Source organism: Pan paniscus, chromosome 9 (assembly GCF_029289425.2).
Source record: "Pan paniscus chromosome 9, NHGRI_mPanPan1-v2.0_pri, whole genome shotgun sequence".
NCBI lineage: Eukaryota > Metazoa > Chordata > Mammalia > Primates > Hominidae > Pan > Pan paniscus.
In genome coordinates this window covers 30,279,111-30,299,630 of record NC_073258.2, presented here as the reverse complement: position 1 = coordinate 30,299,630, position 20,520 = coordinate 30,279,111, and the positions used below count along the sequence as shown (strand labels likewise).

At 33.0% G+C, this 20,520-nt stretch overlaps 1 protein-coding gene across 2 annotated transcripts in view; it reads left to right on the top strand.

Moving 5' to 3' along the window:
• Positions 1-20,520, top strand: part of KIF18A (kinesin family member 18A) — an 87,735-nt gene that overhangs the window by 22,777 nt on the left and 44,438 nt on the right. For both annotated transcript variants that reach the window (XM_063608141.1, XM_003830429.6), the window contains exons 8-11: positions 1,258-1,332; positions 1,533-1,645; positions 7,334-7,496; positions 15,086-15,250. In XM_063608141.1, coding sequence (XP_063464211.1) covers positions 1,258-1,332; positions 1,533-1,645; positions 7,334-7,496; positions 15,086-15,250 — 516 coding nt within the window. The remainder of the gene's footprint in view (positions 1-1,257; positions 1,333-1,532; positions 1,646-7,333; positions 7,497-15,085; positions 15,251-20,520) is intronic.

Sequence of the window (20,520 nt, the reverse complement as noted above, 5' to 3'; positions counted from 1 at the left end):
TATATATAATAGATACTATTATTCGATCTTTTCATAAAGCATCTTGATTATATATATATATATATATATATAAAATAGATACTATTATTCGATCTTTTGGGTACTATAGTACTTGAGTGGCTTTCTCCCTAACCTCTTTGATGTCATGGCGTATTGTATTTGGATGGCATCTTGGAGTAATCAGTCAAAACTTGAACACATTTGTTGCAGCCCAGGATGATGCTCTGCTTTAGCTGAGAACCAAAACTTTCACCTGAAAATCTTGGATATGTTAGTTAAGCTTTCCAAGCCTATTATTTCATCTGTAAAACAGGTATAAAGCTTATTTTTAAAAAAGTCTTTTCTACATAATTTATAGTCCACATTCATGATGTTGATGTACCAATCTCTGTATTTCTCCAGAAATATAATAATAATAATTGGTTACATTAGTATTTTTGCCAAAGATGTGGTGTACTTAAAAACATGTATATCAAAACATGTATGTTTAAATTATAATATATCGGGGTTGAAAAAACCTAGAGTTAAGCTGTTGTGATGACTCCTCCTCTTCTCCCTTTCCCCTCTGCCACTCTCCTTAAGTGTCTGAAGATGAGCATGTTATTGTCATCTTAAGAAAAATGTTCCCAGGCTCATTATATAATTAATGGTAAAAGGTCATACTATATGGGTGTACAGAAGGGTTTGTAAGACATGATTTTCATGTAGCCCTTACACTAGCCCCTTGAGGAATGAATTCTTAGCTCCACTTTACAGATGAGTAACCCAAACATCAAACAGTTCGAATTCTAAGTCAGGTTAAGTGAGAAGTAGGCAAGGTCTCAATATCAAGTATTTGGATTTATATGTTTAATATCCTCTCTACTATACCATAAATGTCAAGGGGCCCATACTATGATAAAAATGTTAAAATATAGTAAGAACTCAGTGAAAACCAACTGAATTCCTGAAAGGGTAGCATGAAAAACTATCTCTGCATTACTTAGAAGTCAAAGGAGTAAGAAAGTAGGGAATTTTATTATATTGCAAATACATGCTTATAAATACCTTTTCTCAATAAAGTAATTCCTTTATAATTTCATTTACATTATTAATGTGCTCAGCAGATCCTCTTGTCATAGATTTTAAATGTGAGCATAATTATCACAAATTCTGAATTCATGGAACTCAATGAAAATGCAATGTCATTTTATTCATGTATTTATCTCTGTGATTGTTATCTCTCTATAAACAATCATAATTTCTGTCTTTCAACAGTTGAAGAGCAATGTTCTTAATGTCAATAATCATATAACTCAATATGTAAAGATCTGTAATGAGCAGAAGGCAGAGGTACGTCTGTTTACATTTTTATGCTAGTCTTGCGCAGTTCTTCATTTATAGAATTTTATAATCTTAATTGTCCAAAAATTTAACATATTTTTCTATTAAAATTAAAATCTGGTTAATTCAGTTATTTTTTACAGCTAAATTTGGCTGTGGCCATGTAAATGACTTCTTTTGTATTTTAACTAGTGATTTCTCTCTACTAGATTTTATTGTTAAAAGAAAAACTAAAAGCCTATGAAGAACAGAAAGCCTTCACTAATGAAAATGACCAAGCAAAGTTAATGATTTCAAACCCTCAGGAAAAAGAAATCGAAAGGTAAACATTACATTAAGATCTAATTTTGAGGAATTTATTGTTTTAAAATTTTGTTAAGTATTTTATGTTAATTATCATTTGTTATGTCTTTTATATGTGCATAGATATGTATGTTTATAATTTTATATATACACACATACATACATACATACATAACAGGCTTGACTCAGAGATATTGCAGATTTAGTTCTCCAGACCACTGCAATAAATGAAATATCATAATAAAATGAGTCACACAAATGTTTTGGTTTTCCGGTGCATATAAAAATTATGTTTACACTACACTATAGTCTGTTAAGTGTGCAATAGCATTATATCTGAAAAGATAATGACCTTGCTTTAATTTTAGACATACTTTATTGCTAAAACATGCTAATGATAATCTGAACCTTCAGCAAGTCATAATCTTTTTGCTGGTGGAGGTCTTCCCTCAATGTTTATGGCGTCTGACTAGTAAGAGTAATGGTTGCTGCAAGTTGGAGTGGCTGTGACAATTTCTGAAAATAAGGCAACAATGAAGTTTACTGCATAGATTGACTCGTCCTTTCATGAAAGATTTATCTGTAGTGTGTGATGCTCTTTGATAGCATTTTACCCACAGTAGAACTTCTTTAAAAATTTGAGACAATCTTTTCAAACCTTGCCACTGCTCTATCAGCTATATTTATGTCATATTCTAAATCCTTTGTTATTTCAACATAGATAGCATCTTTATAGGGAGTAGGTGGTAAACTTTCTCAAGAAACCGTTTTCTTTGGTTATCCATAGAAGCAGCTCTTCATTTCTTCAAGTTTAATCATGAGATTGCAGCAATTTAGTCATGTCTTCAGGCTCCACTTCTAATTCTAGTTCTCTTTCATGTCTACCACATCTGCAGTTACTTTCCTCACTGAAATCTTGAACCCCTCATAGTTATCCATGAGGATTGGAATCTACTTCCTCCAAATTCCTATTAATGTTGATATTTTGACCTCCTTACACATATCACAAATGTTCTTAATGGCATCTACAATGGCAAATTCTTTTCAGATGCTTTTCAATTTATTTTGCCTAGATCCGTCAGAGAAGCATGATCCATGAAAGAAAGTATCTATAGCAGCTATAGCCCTACAAAATGTATTTCCTAAATAAGAAGACACAAAAGTCAAAATTGCATGATCCATGAGCTGCAGACTGGGTGTTGAGTTAGCAGACATGAAAACAACATTAATCTTCTCGTCCATCTCCATGAGAACTCCTGAGTGACCAGGTGTATTGTCAGTGAGCATTAGTATTTTGAAAGGAATCTTTTTTTCTGAGCAATAGGTCTTAACAGTGGGCTTAAAATTGTTAAGTAAACAGATGTGCTGTCCTCTAGACTTTGTTGTTCTATTTGTAGAGCACAAGCAGAGTTAAATTTAGCATATTTCATAAGGGCCCTAGGATGTTTGTAAATGGTAAATGAACATCGACTTCAACTTAAAGTCACCAGCTGCAAAAGCCCCTGACAAGAGAGTCAGCCTGTTCTTTAAAGCTTTGAAAGTAGGTATTTACTTCTCTCTAGATATGAAGGTCCTAGATGGCATATTGTTCCAATTAAAAGCTGATTTGTCTATCTTGAAAATCTGTTGTTTAGTGTAGCCACCTTCATCAGTGATCTTACCTAAATTTTCTCGATAACTTGCTGCAGCTTCTACATCAGCACTTGCTGCTTCACCTAGACTTTTATGTTCTAGAGAAGGCTTTTTTTCTTACACTTTTAAACTTTATGAACCAACACCTGCTAGTTTCAGAATTTTCCTCTGCAACTTCCTCACCTCTCTCAGCCTTTGCAGAATTGAACAGATTTAGAAGGCTTGCTCTGGATAAGGCTTTGACTTAAAGAAATGTTATAGCTAGTTTAATCTATCCAGACCATTGAAACTTTTTCCATATCAGCAATAAGGCTGTTTCACTTTCTTAGTGTGTGTGTTCACTGGAGTAGCACTTTTAATTTCCTTCAAGAATTTTTCCTTTGCATTCACAACTTGGCTAAATGTTTTGTGCAAGAGACCTAGCTTTTCGCCTATCTTGGCTTTCTACAAGCCTTCCTTATAAGCTTAGTAATTTGCAGCTTTTGATTTAAAATGAGAGACATGCAACTAACTCTTTCACTTGAACACTTGGAGGCCATTTTAGGGTTATTAATTTGCCCGATTTCAACATGTTTCAAGGAATAGGGAGGGCTGAGGAGAGGTAGGGAAACAGCCAGTCAGTGGAGCAGTCAGAGCACACACAACACTTAATTAAGTTTACTGTCTTATATGGGCGCAATTTGTGACACTCTAAAGCAATTACAATGGTAACATCAAAGATCATTGGTCACAAATCACCATGACAGATATGTAATAATGAAAAAGTTTACAATATTTCAAGAATTGCCAAAATGTGACACTGAATGCTCATGCTGTAGGAAAAATGATGCTTATAGACTTGCTCACAGCAAGATTGCCACAAACCTTCAGTTTGTTTAAAAAAAAAAAAAAAAGTGTCTGCAAAGCACAATAAAACAAGGTATGCCTGTATATATATTCTCAACTGAATTCAAGAAGTCAGTGATTTCTCTTTATATTTCACACTTTGTAGATCAAGTAATTTTAGTTTTTATTTTACATATATTGAAGAGAACCAGAACTTAGGTATAAGATAGTGGAGACAAAGCCAGTTATGTCACCCTGTAGACTTAGTTTAATTTTAGTGGTGCTCACATTGTTCTTTTCTGACATAATCATTATTTGTATATTTCATGTAAATCTACTCTATTCTTCATTTTATTAACTCTCTATAGCTTAACTAATCTACTTATTGAGCCTGAATGGGTAATTATTTGAATGAACAGCTGTCAGTGATATAAACCAATACAGAATTTTGAGAGGTTTCTACTAAGCTTCTTAGCAGGTAAATTTTTAAAAAGAAAGCAGTTAGTAATACAGTATGCAAAAGTACTTTTTCCTCAAGCAACTAAGACAGTTTTCCAAATTGACCCATTGAGACACTGGATCAAGATGTTAATCTTGAGTACTTCTAGGAAGACAATAAGGAATTCCTGTATTAAACAAGTTTGGAAATTACTCCATAAGGAATCTAGGAGACTTCCAAAGTACATCAGCTTATTAAAGGGAAAACCTGTAGTAAAGGAATCTGTTCAACTTTCATTAAAATTGAGTAAAGGTAAACTTATTTGACATTCTGCAGAGCCAGTTATCTGTTATTAGTATGAGAAACCAACTACAACTTAAACCAATGGTTATTCATACTGTTTTGGAGCTCTAGAATTAGTAGAAAGTGTCTCAGTATCTATAAGGAAAACAAGATTATAGTCAAAAGTGGCTTTCAGACCTGATTCAGCTATAATTTTTTAAAATTGCATTTGTGTGTTGAAGTTTTACATAAAATATTTTACAGTATTTCTTAAGAAATAAGTAAAAATGATTTCTGGTTTTTCATCTCATCAAAGAAAACTTTTAACTCTGATATAGTATTATTAGTTGTTGTTGTTATTTCATTTTGTTAGTTAAATGTGGGAGCGGTCCTCATGTAATTGGATATCTATTAGAATTCTCCAGCTTCTCAAATTTAGAGTAACTGATTCCATAAAATTGCTCAGCACTGCTTAACCAAGTCTACTATACCAATTAAAACCTTACAGATTAGTAAACTTTTCTGGAGTTGATGGCTTTAAATAATTGAACCTTTCTTTCTGGTAATGCCCTCCTTTCTGGAGGGAAGGGCCTGAGCTATGAAATAAGTATTTATTTGGATGTTTTTCATATTTCAACCTGACTTTTGACCAACAATAAAAGCTTTGATTTTAATTCTGGCAATATGTTAAGTAACTTACTTGTATTTATGAAGAAGTTAATGATAAAAATTATGTACCAAATAACCTTTGTTATTTCCCCTAAAAATTACTGCCTTTTGAAATAAATGTATGAAATATCTTTTATTTTATCCATCATACTGTTACATGAGACTTTTTTAATGCCATGAATTTTCAAAGTGTCTTTTGTTATAAAACTTAAATAACATTTTTATGAAGTTTAAACAGATAAAAGGAAGAATCTGCAGTATTTTCTGTCTATCAGAGCTATTTGGAAAGGTAATTCTCAAAAGGGAATCATAAAAAGAAAACACAATTGTTCTTTTATAAAGAGTAATTATAAAACTTCACTTATGACTATACCAAGAAAATTGTGGAGTTTAATACTCATGTATTACCTAAAAATATTGGTGCAGATACTTTTAACTTGAATGTTTGCTTAGAACTCTTTCAGTTTTAAAATGATAGCTTTTTTTGGTGTTGTTAAGGAGCTCTCTAGAAACCTTTGATACCAATTCCCTTCCTTTCATCTTAATCAGTGAACACCACCAACTAAAATAAGTCTAGATCACAAAACTGACAAATATTAACGTTGTCCTTGAATGAAAAGTTATAGAAAAACTAAGAAATTATCTCTTTAAGTATAACCTAAAGATAACTTATCAATTCATTTACTGGCATTACCATTGGTGTAATATAATGCAATGAAATCACAGTGTCTGTACATATTTCCTATGAAATATTTATCAGTTTGACAAAACTGCAGTAAAGTCAGTGTTTTGTGGCTTATATTCATTCCCAATAGAGTTTCATTAAGAACTACTGACGTAAATTGGCAGTGTTTTTACCGCTGATCCTTATGAGTATATCTAAAATTCTGGCCAGTTTAGAACATTTTTTTTTAAATGCATGTACTTGATTTTACTTTATTTTAAAGTCTTCACTGTTATGAATGTTTATACTGTTACTGTAGCTCAGAGCTGATCTATGACTTAAAACCATGAATATATTTTAAAAAATTAAAATATTACTGTGACCAATGTTCTACTGACCCAGAAGGATACAGGATTGCAGGTTCCATCCAGAGTTTTCATAAAATTTAATCAGCTTGAGGTCTGTGGCCATTTGGAAATATGAATCAAACTCCTCATCTTTGATATTCTAGACCTATATTGCCCTTAGGAGGAAGCACACTGCAGCAGCTTTTCTAGGTTTACCACATTATAAACTTGGATGTTTTGAGTCCTGGAAGTGTCAGTTGATTCTTAGCCAGGCTGTAGGGGGTACCTAACCGTATGGTCTGTTTTCACTATAACAAATTCTGAAGCTAAAAACTGGCTCTGTCACTTTCCCTAGGGGGCCATGGAGGCACCATATGATTATGCCTCCTACTGCTTATTCCTTCACGGTGAGCCAACACCGAAACAACACATAATGCTGTGTTGCTAATAGGGCCTTGTGAATTTGGATAGTGCATGCCCAGGTTATCATCCTTTTCCAACAAACAAAAATTATTTTATTTTTGCTAAGCAATAGGATTACATATAGATGTAAGCATAGACAAAATGCAGTATGTTAGCAATACCAGACACCTTATGATGCCCATATCTTTCAGCAACATGATCTTCCTTGGGTGAGAAAGAAACCTAATGTAGTATAAGTAAAGTTAATAACTTTTTCTAAACATTTTTTATAATAGGAAATAGTCATTTTTACCTATTTGCTGTTTATCATTGAGTGTAGTTCTGTGAATTACATATATTCCTTTGTTTATGCATTTCTCTTAAGTAAAGTTTGTATGATTTGTTACAAAATTAGTGAGATTCTGTAATGTGTTTTAATTTTGGTAGGTTTCAAGAAATCCTGAACTGCTTGTTCCAGAATCGAGAAGAAATTAGACAAGAATATCTGAAGTTGGAAATGTTACTTAAAGAAAATGAACTTAAATCATTCTACCAACAACAGTGCCATAAACAAATAGAAATGATGTGTTCTGAAGACAAAGTAGAAAAGGTAATTAACAATTTTATAATTAAATTTTAGAAAGTACAAAAACATGGGGGCTTCTTTTTTTTTTTTTTTTTCAGAAGGAGTCTCTTCTGTTGCCCAGGCTGGAGTGCAGTGGCACAACCTCAGCTCACTGCAACCTCTGCCTTCCGGATTCAAGCAATTCTCCTGCCTCAGCCTCCCAGCTAGCTGGTATTACAAGCGTGCGCCACTACGCCCAGCTAATTTTTGTATTTTTAGTAGAGATGATGTTTCACAATGTTGGCCATGCTAGTCTTGAACTCCTGACTTCAGGTGATCCATCCGCCTCAGCCTCCCAAAGTGCTGGGATTACAGGCTGAGCCTCTGTGCCCGGCCTGGTGGCGGTGGTTCTAACTCTGGAAATTTTATAGTCAAGGCTACTTACTCACCCATTCTTTACAGACATCTGGAAATGTTGGAGAAAATGTAGCAAACATTTTTTTAAATACATAGTTAAGTGCACAAGAAAGAAATTTTAATTCCTGGATGTCAGTAACAAAAAGGAAATAAACAAAAACAACAGAATCTCAGTTACAACTGTTGTTTTTCTGGGCATTTTATGGAACTTTTAACATGAAGTTTACCCACTCAGGTTAGCCAGTTACTAAAGGTAGAACAATAGAAGCAGTCTATCCTGGATGCAGGCAGTAGCTTACAACTTAGACCAACAGGAGATTTTTGTTGTCAGAGAAGAATTTTATCACTGAAATTGTTAGATGTGCCAGTGCAGGGGCCTAATGAAAAGCAGACCAAACATTTAATCAGTTTTACTATTTTTTTTAATACGATAATATACTGCCCTCTCCCTTCCATACACAGACCACTCCCACTCTTCTAACTTTGATGTACATCACTACTTAGATAAGAGACCCAAAGGAGACGGTGAGTTAGAAATGAGAGCTCCTATCTAAAGCCTGAAATTTCAGAGGCCTATATCCTTTATACTAGGGGTATACCAGGAAAAAAAATTCTTGCCAACCATCACTGTTGGCAAGGATGGTTGCTTTTCTTACCCCAAGTAACCATGCCTGGGGTAAGAAAAAAAAGTCATTTGAACACTACCATTATAGGCTTGCTTTTCACAATGATTGAGGTTTAAATTGTTACAACCCATGTATTTTGTATAGAAAACCCCTAAAGTTGGTCAATTACAATGCACATTATCAAACCAATGATACCACTAGAAAACCTGGCAGAAGCAATGCAAAAATCAGCCTCTTAAGAGAAACAGATTCTCAACTCTAGCCACTAATAAATTCAACTTTCAAAATTACAAAACAGATGGAGAAATAATTCACTCTAGACAAGATTCAGTACTCTTAGCAAATATGACAGAACTCCCAAATCTTTAGATACTAGAGCAATCTAATAGAAAATATAAGAATGAACAAAGATAAAGGAATCAAAGATAAAGACACCACAAAAAAAGAACTTTCAAATATGAGGTAAAAAACACATGAAACTTCCAGAAATTAAAAATTTATTCATTAAAATTAAAAACTCACCTTATTGATACAATATCAGAAAATGTTAAAGCACTTTACGTATATTGACTCTTTTAATTCTCAGAAAACCCCATGAAATATTTAGTAATATTATCCTAATAATCAATGAGGAAACCAAAATACAAGTCATTTTGTCAAAGGTGACACAGCTCCTAGGTGCTGAGTTCTGATTTGATCTGTAGCATGCCAGTTCTAGAGCCTGTGCTCTTATGTTTATGCTTTTTTACATGAGCTGGGAGACAGATTTGAGAAAATTACACCAAATGCAGGATAAAGATAACACATGTGGACAAGATGTTGTATAAAGGATAGACTTCATGTAACAAGAAGAAAAGTCATACATGCATCTAATAGGCATTTCAGAAGGAGATATTTAGTGAAAAAGAGCAATATGCAAAAATTTGTGGTTGAGAATTATCTAGGACTAATAAGATGTAAATTCAAGAAGCATGAGTTCTAAGCAGTATAAGATAAATATATACCTAAACGTGTGAAACTACGGAGCACCAAAGATCAGAAAAATAAATATTTTGAAAATACTGACAATTCTCCCCAGTTTCGATATCCATTGGTGATGAGTTTATTTGTATTTTTATGTATTTTATGTAATTTAATTACATAGACATATGATGTTCAAATACTACTTATTAAAAAGCTTTATCTTATAAGTAACAACCCATTCCTCTCAAACTACCACCCCAAACATGTTTTCTTCTTTTCCTACTTTCACAGAAGTAATAATTATATAGAAAAATTTTGCATTTCTTAATGTCCAGAAGCTGTCAAATTTTAAAGAGTGCTTTTCAAAGCTAACATTTTAGATTTTTGTTAGCCTATGAAATGGGAAAGATATGCTGTACCGGAAATTAATCATAAAGCATTCAGTAATGTATCATTGATACCAGTTTGTCAGTAGCTATTAAACTATATTATCAAAATTAGTAATATATTTATTGAGTGTGTGCTTTTTATGCCTTAATGAAATTTTCTTTTCAATTTTGTGTTTTAAGATGCATTTAAGATGTTCCTTGCATTCTTTTAAGGCAGAAAGGAAACAATTTATTTCTTCGAATTTATATCTTGCTGCTATATTTGTACTTTCACTTTCATGAACTTCAAATTGTTGCCAATATTCTTTGATAAATGTAATGACTTCCAAATAACTATCTCATTGGATTAATTTATCAATTTGTTGTTGTGAACTTCTTTCATATGGTTGCTGAACAGAATTCTGAAATAGTACCATATTATATAAGAATTATATATTTTATTTCAAATTTTTAAGATGTTTTTCTTCCTTTCTTTATTTTTTATGTTTATTTTATTTTATTTTTGGAGATAAGGTCTCACTCCACAACTCACACAAACCTCCCAAGTAGCTCAGACTCCCAAGTAGCTGAGACTACAGGTGTCCACCACCATGCCTGGTTTATTTCAATTATTAGCACTTATATTACATAGTAATCTTCAGTGGGTAATAATTCTCAGTTTTGTGTAGATTATATAAGTGTCAATTATTTGAATGTGCAGTTATCTAAGATTTACTTTTTGACAAAAGGCAAGAAATGCAGCCATAGGAAGCTGATATTGACTTAACATCTCAACTTTAACGAAACTCTTATTGAACACTTGTTTACATGTAAAACCCTTGTGCTTGACACAATGGAGGTAAAGAAAGAGAAGTGTTTGTCCTTCAATTATTTACATACTAGTTGGAGCAATAAAAATAATAAAAAACGATAAGGCACTATATGCTTGTCATATAAATAGTAATAATAAAAACAGCTGATATTGAACGCTATTTGCCAGACATTTTTCAAAGTTTTTTGCATGGATTAATTAATTTAGTATTTATAACAAGCCTATGAGATAGATCTAATATTATCACCATTTGTGAGGAACAGAGGCACTGAGAACTCAAGTAGGTTGTCTGGAGTTACTTATCTAATTAATGTGGCTGAACCAATATTCAACCCCAGCTGTCTGGCTTCAGAGCCTGCACTCTTCATCACTTTGCTATATTCTAAGTACCGTGAATGCTATAGCTATTCAGAAAAGTAAGCAGTGACTTCCTGTTTTTAGTAAGAAGGCTTCCTGGTGGAAAGATGAGATTTGTACTGGGCCTTGCATTTCTATACATATTGTCCAACAAATGTGACTTGCTCTGCTGAGTTTGACCAGAGCAGGTCACATTTGTTGGACAATACGTGTAGAAATGCATAACTATACTCAAAACTTCGTGCCAATTCCCACTCCCTTACCCACAGCAAATTTCACTGATCTGTGGCCATATCTTCTCTCAGAATTTGGAAGTAGCCAGAATCACAATGAATGGACTGGAGTTGGCACATGATGTTAAACATATTTGCCATGTTAGGAATTATTAACAATAGATTGGGAAGGTAGGATATTGGTATAGATTGTGAAATTGTTGGTTGCTAGGAGTCTAAAATCTATTTTTGTAGCCAAAATGCAGTCTTTCAAGCAAGGGAGTAGCATTATCAAAACTTTGAGTTCCATTTTTTAAACATTTGAATATTATTATTTAGTATAATTAATGAGCTTGGACTATGTAATCCCAAAGTAATTTAGATAATTGTTATTTTACTGTCTTAATTCCTCCATTGAATTTTGAATGTGGTTATCTAGAAAGATTAAGACATAGAGTAATAGAATGGGTTTGACTGGTTTTATGGTTTTGTTTTGTTTTTTTTCTGTTTTCATCCTTATTTTTCTGCACAGTAGCTTAGACTTTTTTCAACCCAATTGCCTTTTCTGATCTCTTACTTTTGGTCATTTCAATCCTCAGGTTCCCAATTATTATAGCTATTCTTATGAGACTAGGTAAGCAGTGGAGATAAAAACTCTTGAGTTATTGGGTGTAGTTAACCCACTGAAAAACATAGGAAGACATCTAGAGGTTGATTCGTTTTGTTTTTACACAGAAGTGTCAAACTGTAGTATGAGTAAACTGCTTTTCTAAGGCAAGGAATTTTATGTTTTGGATTCTCTCCAATAGAGGTTTGTTATCAGAAGTGCTGAAAGAATCTCATAACATCGATTCAGCTATAAATAGTTCTGGAGTATGGATTTTGAAATTACTATTAAAGGGAAGCTCCTGGGTAATTTTATGACCCCATAAAAATAATCTGTAAGATTGTTTTTAATGTAAAAATATGAATTTACCATATTAGCAATTATTTTACACAAAGCAGTAGTAACAACTAAAATTGTAGAATTATGTTTGTTCTCTCGCAAGACTTTTGTGGTGTGCAGGGGATTTTGTTAATGAAATATGTAAAGCTTTTTTAAAACTTAATGGGAAATATTTCACTCTAATGTCAGGGTTTAACATGCATATTTTAGAATGTATTCCCAAACACTTACTTGCCATTTTAGAGCAATGGGTGGTAGTAGTATTCTGATGGAAAATGTCCTCTGAGAACCATCACAGAGGATACATTTGATGGACATTAGAAGTAAAAAGTCATAAATGGACTTTTTGAGGTTTCATTTAGGATTTTCTGATATTAAATATTGCTGCCACCAGACCCACATGCCCTGGTTTCTAAGAGTCCCTACGATTGTAAATGCTGAAGCAAAATAAAGATAATTTAATTAGCTGCCTGCCTTCAGTTAGGTACAATATTTTCATCTTCATTTTTCAGATGAAGTAACTGAAGACCCACTAAAATCTGTTTGCCTAAATTTTTACATCTGCTGAATAGCAGAGAAAAGTCAATAGGTCACACCTCCCACCTTCTGTTATAGCAGTGGCTCTAAACTTCAAGTTTCAGGACCAGCCTTTCTGCTTTTAAAAATTATTTAGGACTTCAAAGAGCTTTTGTTTATATGTATTCCCTCTACCAATATTTCTATATTAGAAATTAAAACAGATTTATAAAAATATATTTATGCATTGATTCATTTTAAAATAATTAAATAATATTAAATAATAAATAGCTTAATTGTAAATAATAAAAATTATATTAATAAAATATAATAAATAGCAATAAATTATAAATAATTAAATGTTAAATAATAATTAAAATAATAAAAATTATGTGTGGTTACATAAATAATTTTATTTTCTCAAAAATAGTGAAAATAGAAGAGTGGCGTTGTTGTACATGTTTGCAAATTTCTTTAATGCCTGGCTTTTCATATCAGCTCTATTCTCATAACTGCTGAATTGTTATTCTGTTGTGATGTTACACATCATTTAGCCTCTAGAAAACTACTGTGCAACTAACTGTATGAGCAAACAAGAATTTTAAAAGACTAATAACATTTTACTGATATTATAAAAATGGTTTTGATGGTTTTAACCTTGTGAACTCTCTGAAAGGATCTCAGGAATCCTTAGGGGTCCCTGTACCATGCTTGGGTAACCTTTGCATGATAGCATTCTTTTTTTAGTTTTTGCTGTCAGGGTCTCACTTTGTTGCCTAGGCTAGAGTGCAGTGGCACAATCATGCAGTCGTGGCTCGCTGCACTGCAGCCTCAACCTCCCGGACTCAAGTGATGCTCCCACATCAGCCCCTCCACCCCACCAAGTAGCTGGAACTACAGGCACATGCCACGAAACCAGCCTAAATTTATTTTTTAATTTTTGTGTGGAGACACGGTCTCTCTATGTTGTCCAGGATGGTCTTGCACTTCTGGCCTCAAGCAGTCCTCCTGCCTCAGCCTCCCAAAGTGCTAGAATTACTGGCATGAGCCACCATCCCAGCCTGCATTGTAGCATTCTGTCACAATTCTCATCCTAGCGCTGTGGTCAGTTTGATGGGTTACGTTTGTTTTGTTTTCTCTTCTTGACTATCCAGGTTTTTGTTTCTTTGAGACATTTGTTTTGTTTTTGTTACTGTCTTACTGTGACAGACAGAGACTAGGATATTATAATTAACCAGAGAAGCCATAAAAAAGAGTCAGGAACCTTAGTGAGAATGACAGTGGCTATCAACTATTTTTCCTTTATCTATGACTCTAGCCTGAAATGGAATCTGCTTCTCTCTGACTCTTGTATTTCCCTTGAGGGGAAGGTAAGTAAAATTTTATGAATATCTAAGATTTGGTTATGACTTCATGATAGCCACCTTTGCCTGACCTTAAATCATTTATAAGCTCATATCCTCTATCCAGATGAAGATAACCATATTTTTCTATTATATGCCCAAGTCTCAATAGTACATCTTTTGTCAAAATTAAGAGATATTTATCTCCCAAAGAGGGGGAGTTCTTCAACCAAATTCAAATCTAGTTTCTGCTCTTCTTTTTTTCATTTCCTGCTTCCAGAACCAGCTGCAAATGCTTATTCTAACCTTTGGGGATCCACTGTTTCAGGTCTACCCATCCTATCTGATAATTATTGACTTTAGTGTCTGTGGGCAAATACCCCAGAGACATCAAGATGTTCTGGCCCATTGTTTTCATGATAGTGTGCAAGACCCTTAGGGTAAGAAATCAAAGACTAATTTTAATTTCAATTTGTGCCTAGGTAAAACACCAAAAATATTTTGAATATTCATTATGGCTCCTGAACCAAGCTACAGGCAAGATCAGATACTGATAAGCACTCTGATATAAGCTCTTTTTTCTGTGATTTATATCAGCCAATTTGAGGCCTTATAGGCAAACACAGAACAATAGAACACATTATTTCTTCACATCAAAGACAAGAGCAATATATGCATCTGCTTTGATTTTGAGTAAGGAGATCATGGAATGTATCTGACCTTGTATGAACTTTTCAAATGAAACATACTGAAGGGACTACTTTAACGCCAAAAAAAAAAAAAAAAGTTATAGTCTTTGATTTGGTCGTTGTATTTCTTAAAGCCATAAACTCTCAACCTGTAATTTTATAAAAATGACTCACAGCTCAATTTCCTATTTTCCTGCAAGCAGTAGTATTCTGAGATTTCAAGGGGGAAATAGCTTTAAATACAAAAATGTAGCCTAACTTAATTTACTACAATAGTACACATAAGAAAATATACTAGTTTACTAATATCATGTACATCAAATATCATAAAAATTAGATTCACTGTTAAATGAATCGTGTTTCAGGCCACTGGAAAACGAGATCATAGACTTGCAATGTTGAAAACTCGTCGCTCCTACCTGGAGAAAAGGAGGGAGGAGGAATTGAAGCAATTTGATGAGAATACTAATTGGCTCCATCGTGTTGAAAAAGAAATGGGACTCTTAAGTCAAAACGGTCATATTCCAAAGGTACAAATATCTCTATGTTCAGATTTAATTTGTAGGAACTGAGCTCCTAAAATGTGTTCTTTTTCTTATTGAGTAAATGTCTTTCATAAGACAACTATTATTGCCTCATAACTCTGAGATTTAATTTACTTTTAAATGTTATTTCTAAGTGATTGCATCCTTTTATAAGGTAGCTTTTAGGTTAAAATAAACAATTCTATTTCAAACTGCACTTGAGGATTCATTATGTAGGTAATTTGTTTGAAATCTTGATATTTTATGCAAAAATAGTTTAAATGAGGTCAACATTAAATGTGTTATGGTTAAAGAAAGTTGATTTGAAAGGGGGTGTGTGTGTGTAACTGAAGATATTCCACCTTAGAATGGCAAAAGGTTTTATTTTTGAAGTGTAGTGATGGGTAATGACAGTATCATATTAGAATTATGTTCTGCTACAAGGTTGCAGTAGTCTAACTTTAGTGCCTGAACTAGTGTGGGCTGTCTTTTGTTCTCTTAACAATAAGTCTTGGAAGTATGCAGTTCATTTCTAATGCAGTACCTTTAAAATGTAATTATTGTGCTTGTCGTTTCATGATTGTAATATTACTGTTTCATATCTAGTCTCAAGTTTACACACCTAAGCCAGAAGAAGAGGAAAGAAAGGAGGAGGGATGTCTATATCAGGAGAGCAAAGATGTTTCCAAAAATTCCTAACAGACTAATGTATTGGCTAGAAATATGTCACATGGCTATCTGTAGATAGAAGACATTCTGAAAAGATGACCTCCCTTTTTTTTTGGCATAATTACTCTGAACAGTATTGGAGCTCCCTTTTTTTTTTTTTTAACTTTAAGTTCTGGGATACATATGCAGAGTGTGCAGGTTTGTTACATAGGTATAGATGTGCTGTGGTGGTTTGCTGCACCTATCAACTCATCATCTATGTTTTAAGCCCGGCATGCATTAGATATTTGTCCTAATGCTCTCCCTCCCCTTGCCCCCTACCCCTGACAGCCTCTGGCATGTGATGTTCCCCTCCCTGTGTCCATGCGTTCTCATTGTTCAACTCCCACTTGTGAGTGAGAACGTGCGGTGTTTAGTTTTCTGTTCCTGTGTTAGTTTGCTGAGAATGATGGCTTCCAGCTTCATCCATGTCCCTGCAAAGGACGTGAACTCATTCTTTTTTATGGCTGCATAGTATTGCATGGTATATATGTGCAATATACCTTTTCTTTATCCAGCCTATCATTGATGGGCATTTGGGTTGGTTTCAAGTCTTTGCTATTGTAAATAGCACTGCAATAAACATATGTGTGCATGTGTCTTTATAGTAGAATAATTTATAATCCTTTGAGTATATACCCAGTAATGGGATTGGAGATCTCTTAATAAGAAAGAAGAAGAAAGTAAATGTGGGCTAAGCAACTAGGAGCAACTGCTATGAAATAACTAATTTTCACCCAAATACTTAATAGTTTAAAAGAACAACTTCTTTTCAGTCTTTTTCTAAAAGAAAAAATATCTACAGTCTCTACTTTGGTGATGCTCTTCTGAAATTCTATAACTCTGTATCAGCTAATTGATATGGAAACTTCTAAAATCTTTGAATTCCTAGAAAGGCACCAGACAGAAAATACAGGTGAAGGAAAATATGAAATATTTACCAACAAATGCCAGAGATCTTTAAATGTTCAAAAGTACTAATTTTTTATAATTCAAAGATATTAGTCAATGCATTATGACTGGGGAATGTATTCTCTGATGGGCTAGCAATGGCTGTAAATGATTATTCTGTTAATATGAAAGCTCAGACATGACTGGAGAGAAAAGACTAGCAGTAGTAGTTAATGATGACAGTTCAAAGTAGTGAAAGGAGCAAGCAGCAGATATCCTGTTTCCTAAGAAGGAAACCAAAGACAGTATTTCCTTATTGTGGATATTTATTGAGCCAACAATTTAATCTGCACCTCAAAATATCTTGATAAAAGCATACCAGTCAGTTAGTTAAGTAGATTAGGACATTAAACATAGTATACAGCACATTCTAGTAATATTTTGCAATAATATAACTTAGTTTGTAAGGCACTTTAAAATATTCCCCACAAAAATAATGTAAACATTGGGAAAAGGATAGACTTTGGAGTTGGAGTGTTTGGTAATTCTGGCATATAGTAGTTGTTTTGAATACCAACTCTAACAATAATTATATGACTTTGGACAGTGTGTTTAACATTGATGTCTTAATTTGTCATCTATAAATGTATTTAAGATATTATGAGCTTAAGTGGAGTGCTACATTCAAAGCCTAGCAACACTTAACAAATAATAATGGATGATAAATAATAGTTTAATACTATTCTAAGCAACAATAGCATAGACATCAATATCCAAGCAAGTTGTACAAAGAAAAGTGTACATAGTTAACAACAGAGTTAACTGCATCATATAATATAATATAATATAATATAATATAATATAATATAATATAATATAATTTCTCTTCCAGAACAATGATTCTGACCTTTTTGGGGGTCATAGATGCCTTTGAGAATCTGTTAAAAGCTGTGTAGATTTTCTCCCAGCTGGGAGATTGGGGAGGTCAAATTTATACAATTTTGCATATTTCCTAAGTCATTGGGTTTCCTAAAGCCCTTCCATTGACACAAGTTAAGAATATCTACTTCAGAAGGAAACTATAGCACGTTTTTTTTAAATGTTGTGTCCATCTTAAGATGATATAATGACTCAAAAGGAGTAAGCAAAAAAAGACAAGATTCATTAATAAACTATAATATAAGTTGGCTAGGATCAGAGGTTATAACTTCTGAAATTCCATATAAAGCCATAGAGGCTCATCATAGAATGCAACAGGCTCTATCACAGTGCCTGTAGGAATACTGAAATATGGTTATGTTGTTGATAAAATCACTTCAAAGAAAACAGCTGGATAACCCTGGCCAAATGAGTGTTTCTCATTTAATACACAAGAGTTGATTCTCTTGGATTGGTAGCAGGTGTGGAATGTTGACAGTACTTTTCAGTTTATTTCACTTATTATTTAATTGTTTATTTGGAGACTGTATATCTAAAGCAGTCATATTCTCAAGATTATCATTTTCTAAACTACATAAAACTCTAAGTCTTTTGGTTAGTATTAAACTTTGACCTCATTTAAAATTAACTACTGAAGCTTCCTTAATTTGTTTGTTTACTTATGGCTGTGATATTCTCATAGATTATTTACCCCTTATAGTTGGCAAAAATTTTCTCATGAAGAGTCTTGAAACAATTTTTTGTGTGTAGTAAAATATAACATAAAATTTACCATCTTAACCATGTGTACATATACAGTTCAGTGGCATTACGTATATTCATTAAAAATTTTAAATATGTTTGTGTATATAAGTTTTAAATGATATTGCTAGAGTATTTTCACCTCTCAAGATCCTAACTTAATTTACATTATGCTTGTATTATATGTTTGTCCATGTAATCAGCATTCCAACTACAGAAGTACTAAGAACTTATGAAGTATTAAGCAGGCAAAAAAGTCGATTGTAGAAATTTACTAGTTTGCCTTTTCTATCCCACATTACCGTAAGCTTCCAATTTTAAAAATGGTATGGTATTGTTTCTGATATCATTATTATCGCTATTTTGTGTTTGCTTTTTTATCTACTTAGTAGTGTTTATGAAGTTAATCAATATTGTCTGGATTTTTAATAAATTAAAACTTTTTCAATATGGTCAAATCTAATTTTTCTAGCAATCTGTCTTCTAGATTTCTCTTACGAAGAACTTTTGTACACCTGAATGTGAACCTGGAATTGATTTTTGTATCTTTGATTTTTATGCATTTTATCACAAATAACTTGAGCAAATAAAATTAAAACCATTTTCATTGCCATCACCCAAATCTAACCCTCAATTCTTTTTTGTGCAGATATTTATAGCTGAAAAAATAGCTGAGAAAATTATCTAGTTATAAGCCATTATTTTTTACATAAGCAAATTGAGACATAACTTTACGATAAAGGGACTTATCCAAGGTCACACAACTCTGGACAGATACCCAGAACTTCTGACTTTCAAATTGGTGCTGTTTTCTCTGTATTCTCCTGCATTATTTACTCTTCAATATTCTGAATCTGTCCACTTCTCTTTATGCCCCTCTGCTGCTATCCTAATTCAGACTCCTATGCCCCATTATTGGACTGCTACATTTGGTCCTTCTGCTTTCATTCACGTTCTACTGCAATTCATTCTCTCCACTGCAACCAAAGCGAGTTTTTAAAACGCAAAACTGATCTTGTTGTTCTTCAGTGCCTTCTCCCTAGAATAAATTCTCCATTGTGATTTACCAAGCCTAGCATGGTCTGGCACCTGAATACTTCTCAAGGCTTGTATATCACCTTTCATTATACTCTATACTTTAGCCATTACTGGCCTACTTATAGTTCTCAAAATAAGCCATGTTCTTCCAATCAGATTTAGTCATTAGTATGTCAAGAAAGACTTAAATTGTAAACTTGATTTTCCAAAGTTAACAGGCTAGCCAAAGACCCATTATTGACTAATACAATTATACAATCAAGTCTTGTCTCTTTAAAAGAATGACTCAAGAAGATAAAGGAATAAGATTATCAGAGGATGTATATAAAGGAGGGATTGTTTTTTCTTTATACTTTAAGTTTTAGGGTACATGAGCACAACATGCAGGTTTGTTACATAGGTATACATGTGCCATATTGGTTTGCTGCACCCATCAATTCATCATTTACATTAGGTATTTCTCCTAATGCTATAAGGAGAGATTTTTTTAAAGGAAAAAAGATGCAATATGTGGTAAACATGTTCACACTATTATGATCATCCAATTTTCTAACTAGTAGTAGAAAGAACTGAAGAGATCATCTGATCCAGCTCTTTAATTTTAGTCAAGTAAACTGATCTCCATAAAGGGCATATATTTGGCTTAAGGTGACATTTGTTTCAAGGCTAAGCCCATCTCTAAAATCACATGACTCTAGCTGTATCATCCTGCCTCCATAAAGATAAATTTTTTTCTAAAACATTTGCTATATTTCTTGAAGTATAATGAATTATATAAATAACTCCTAACTTTAATATATAAATATGCTATATTTCTTGAAGTATAATGAATTATATAAATAACTCCTAAATTTAATATATCCTAACTTTAATATATATAAATAACTCCTAACTTTAATATATAAATAGGATGAGTGACATTGTTCTCTGTCATAGTCTCAATAACTGGCATTGGAAGT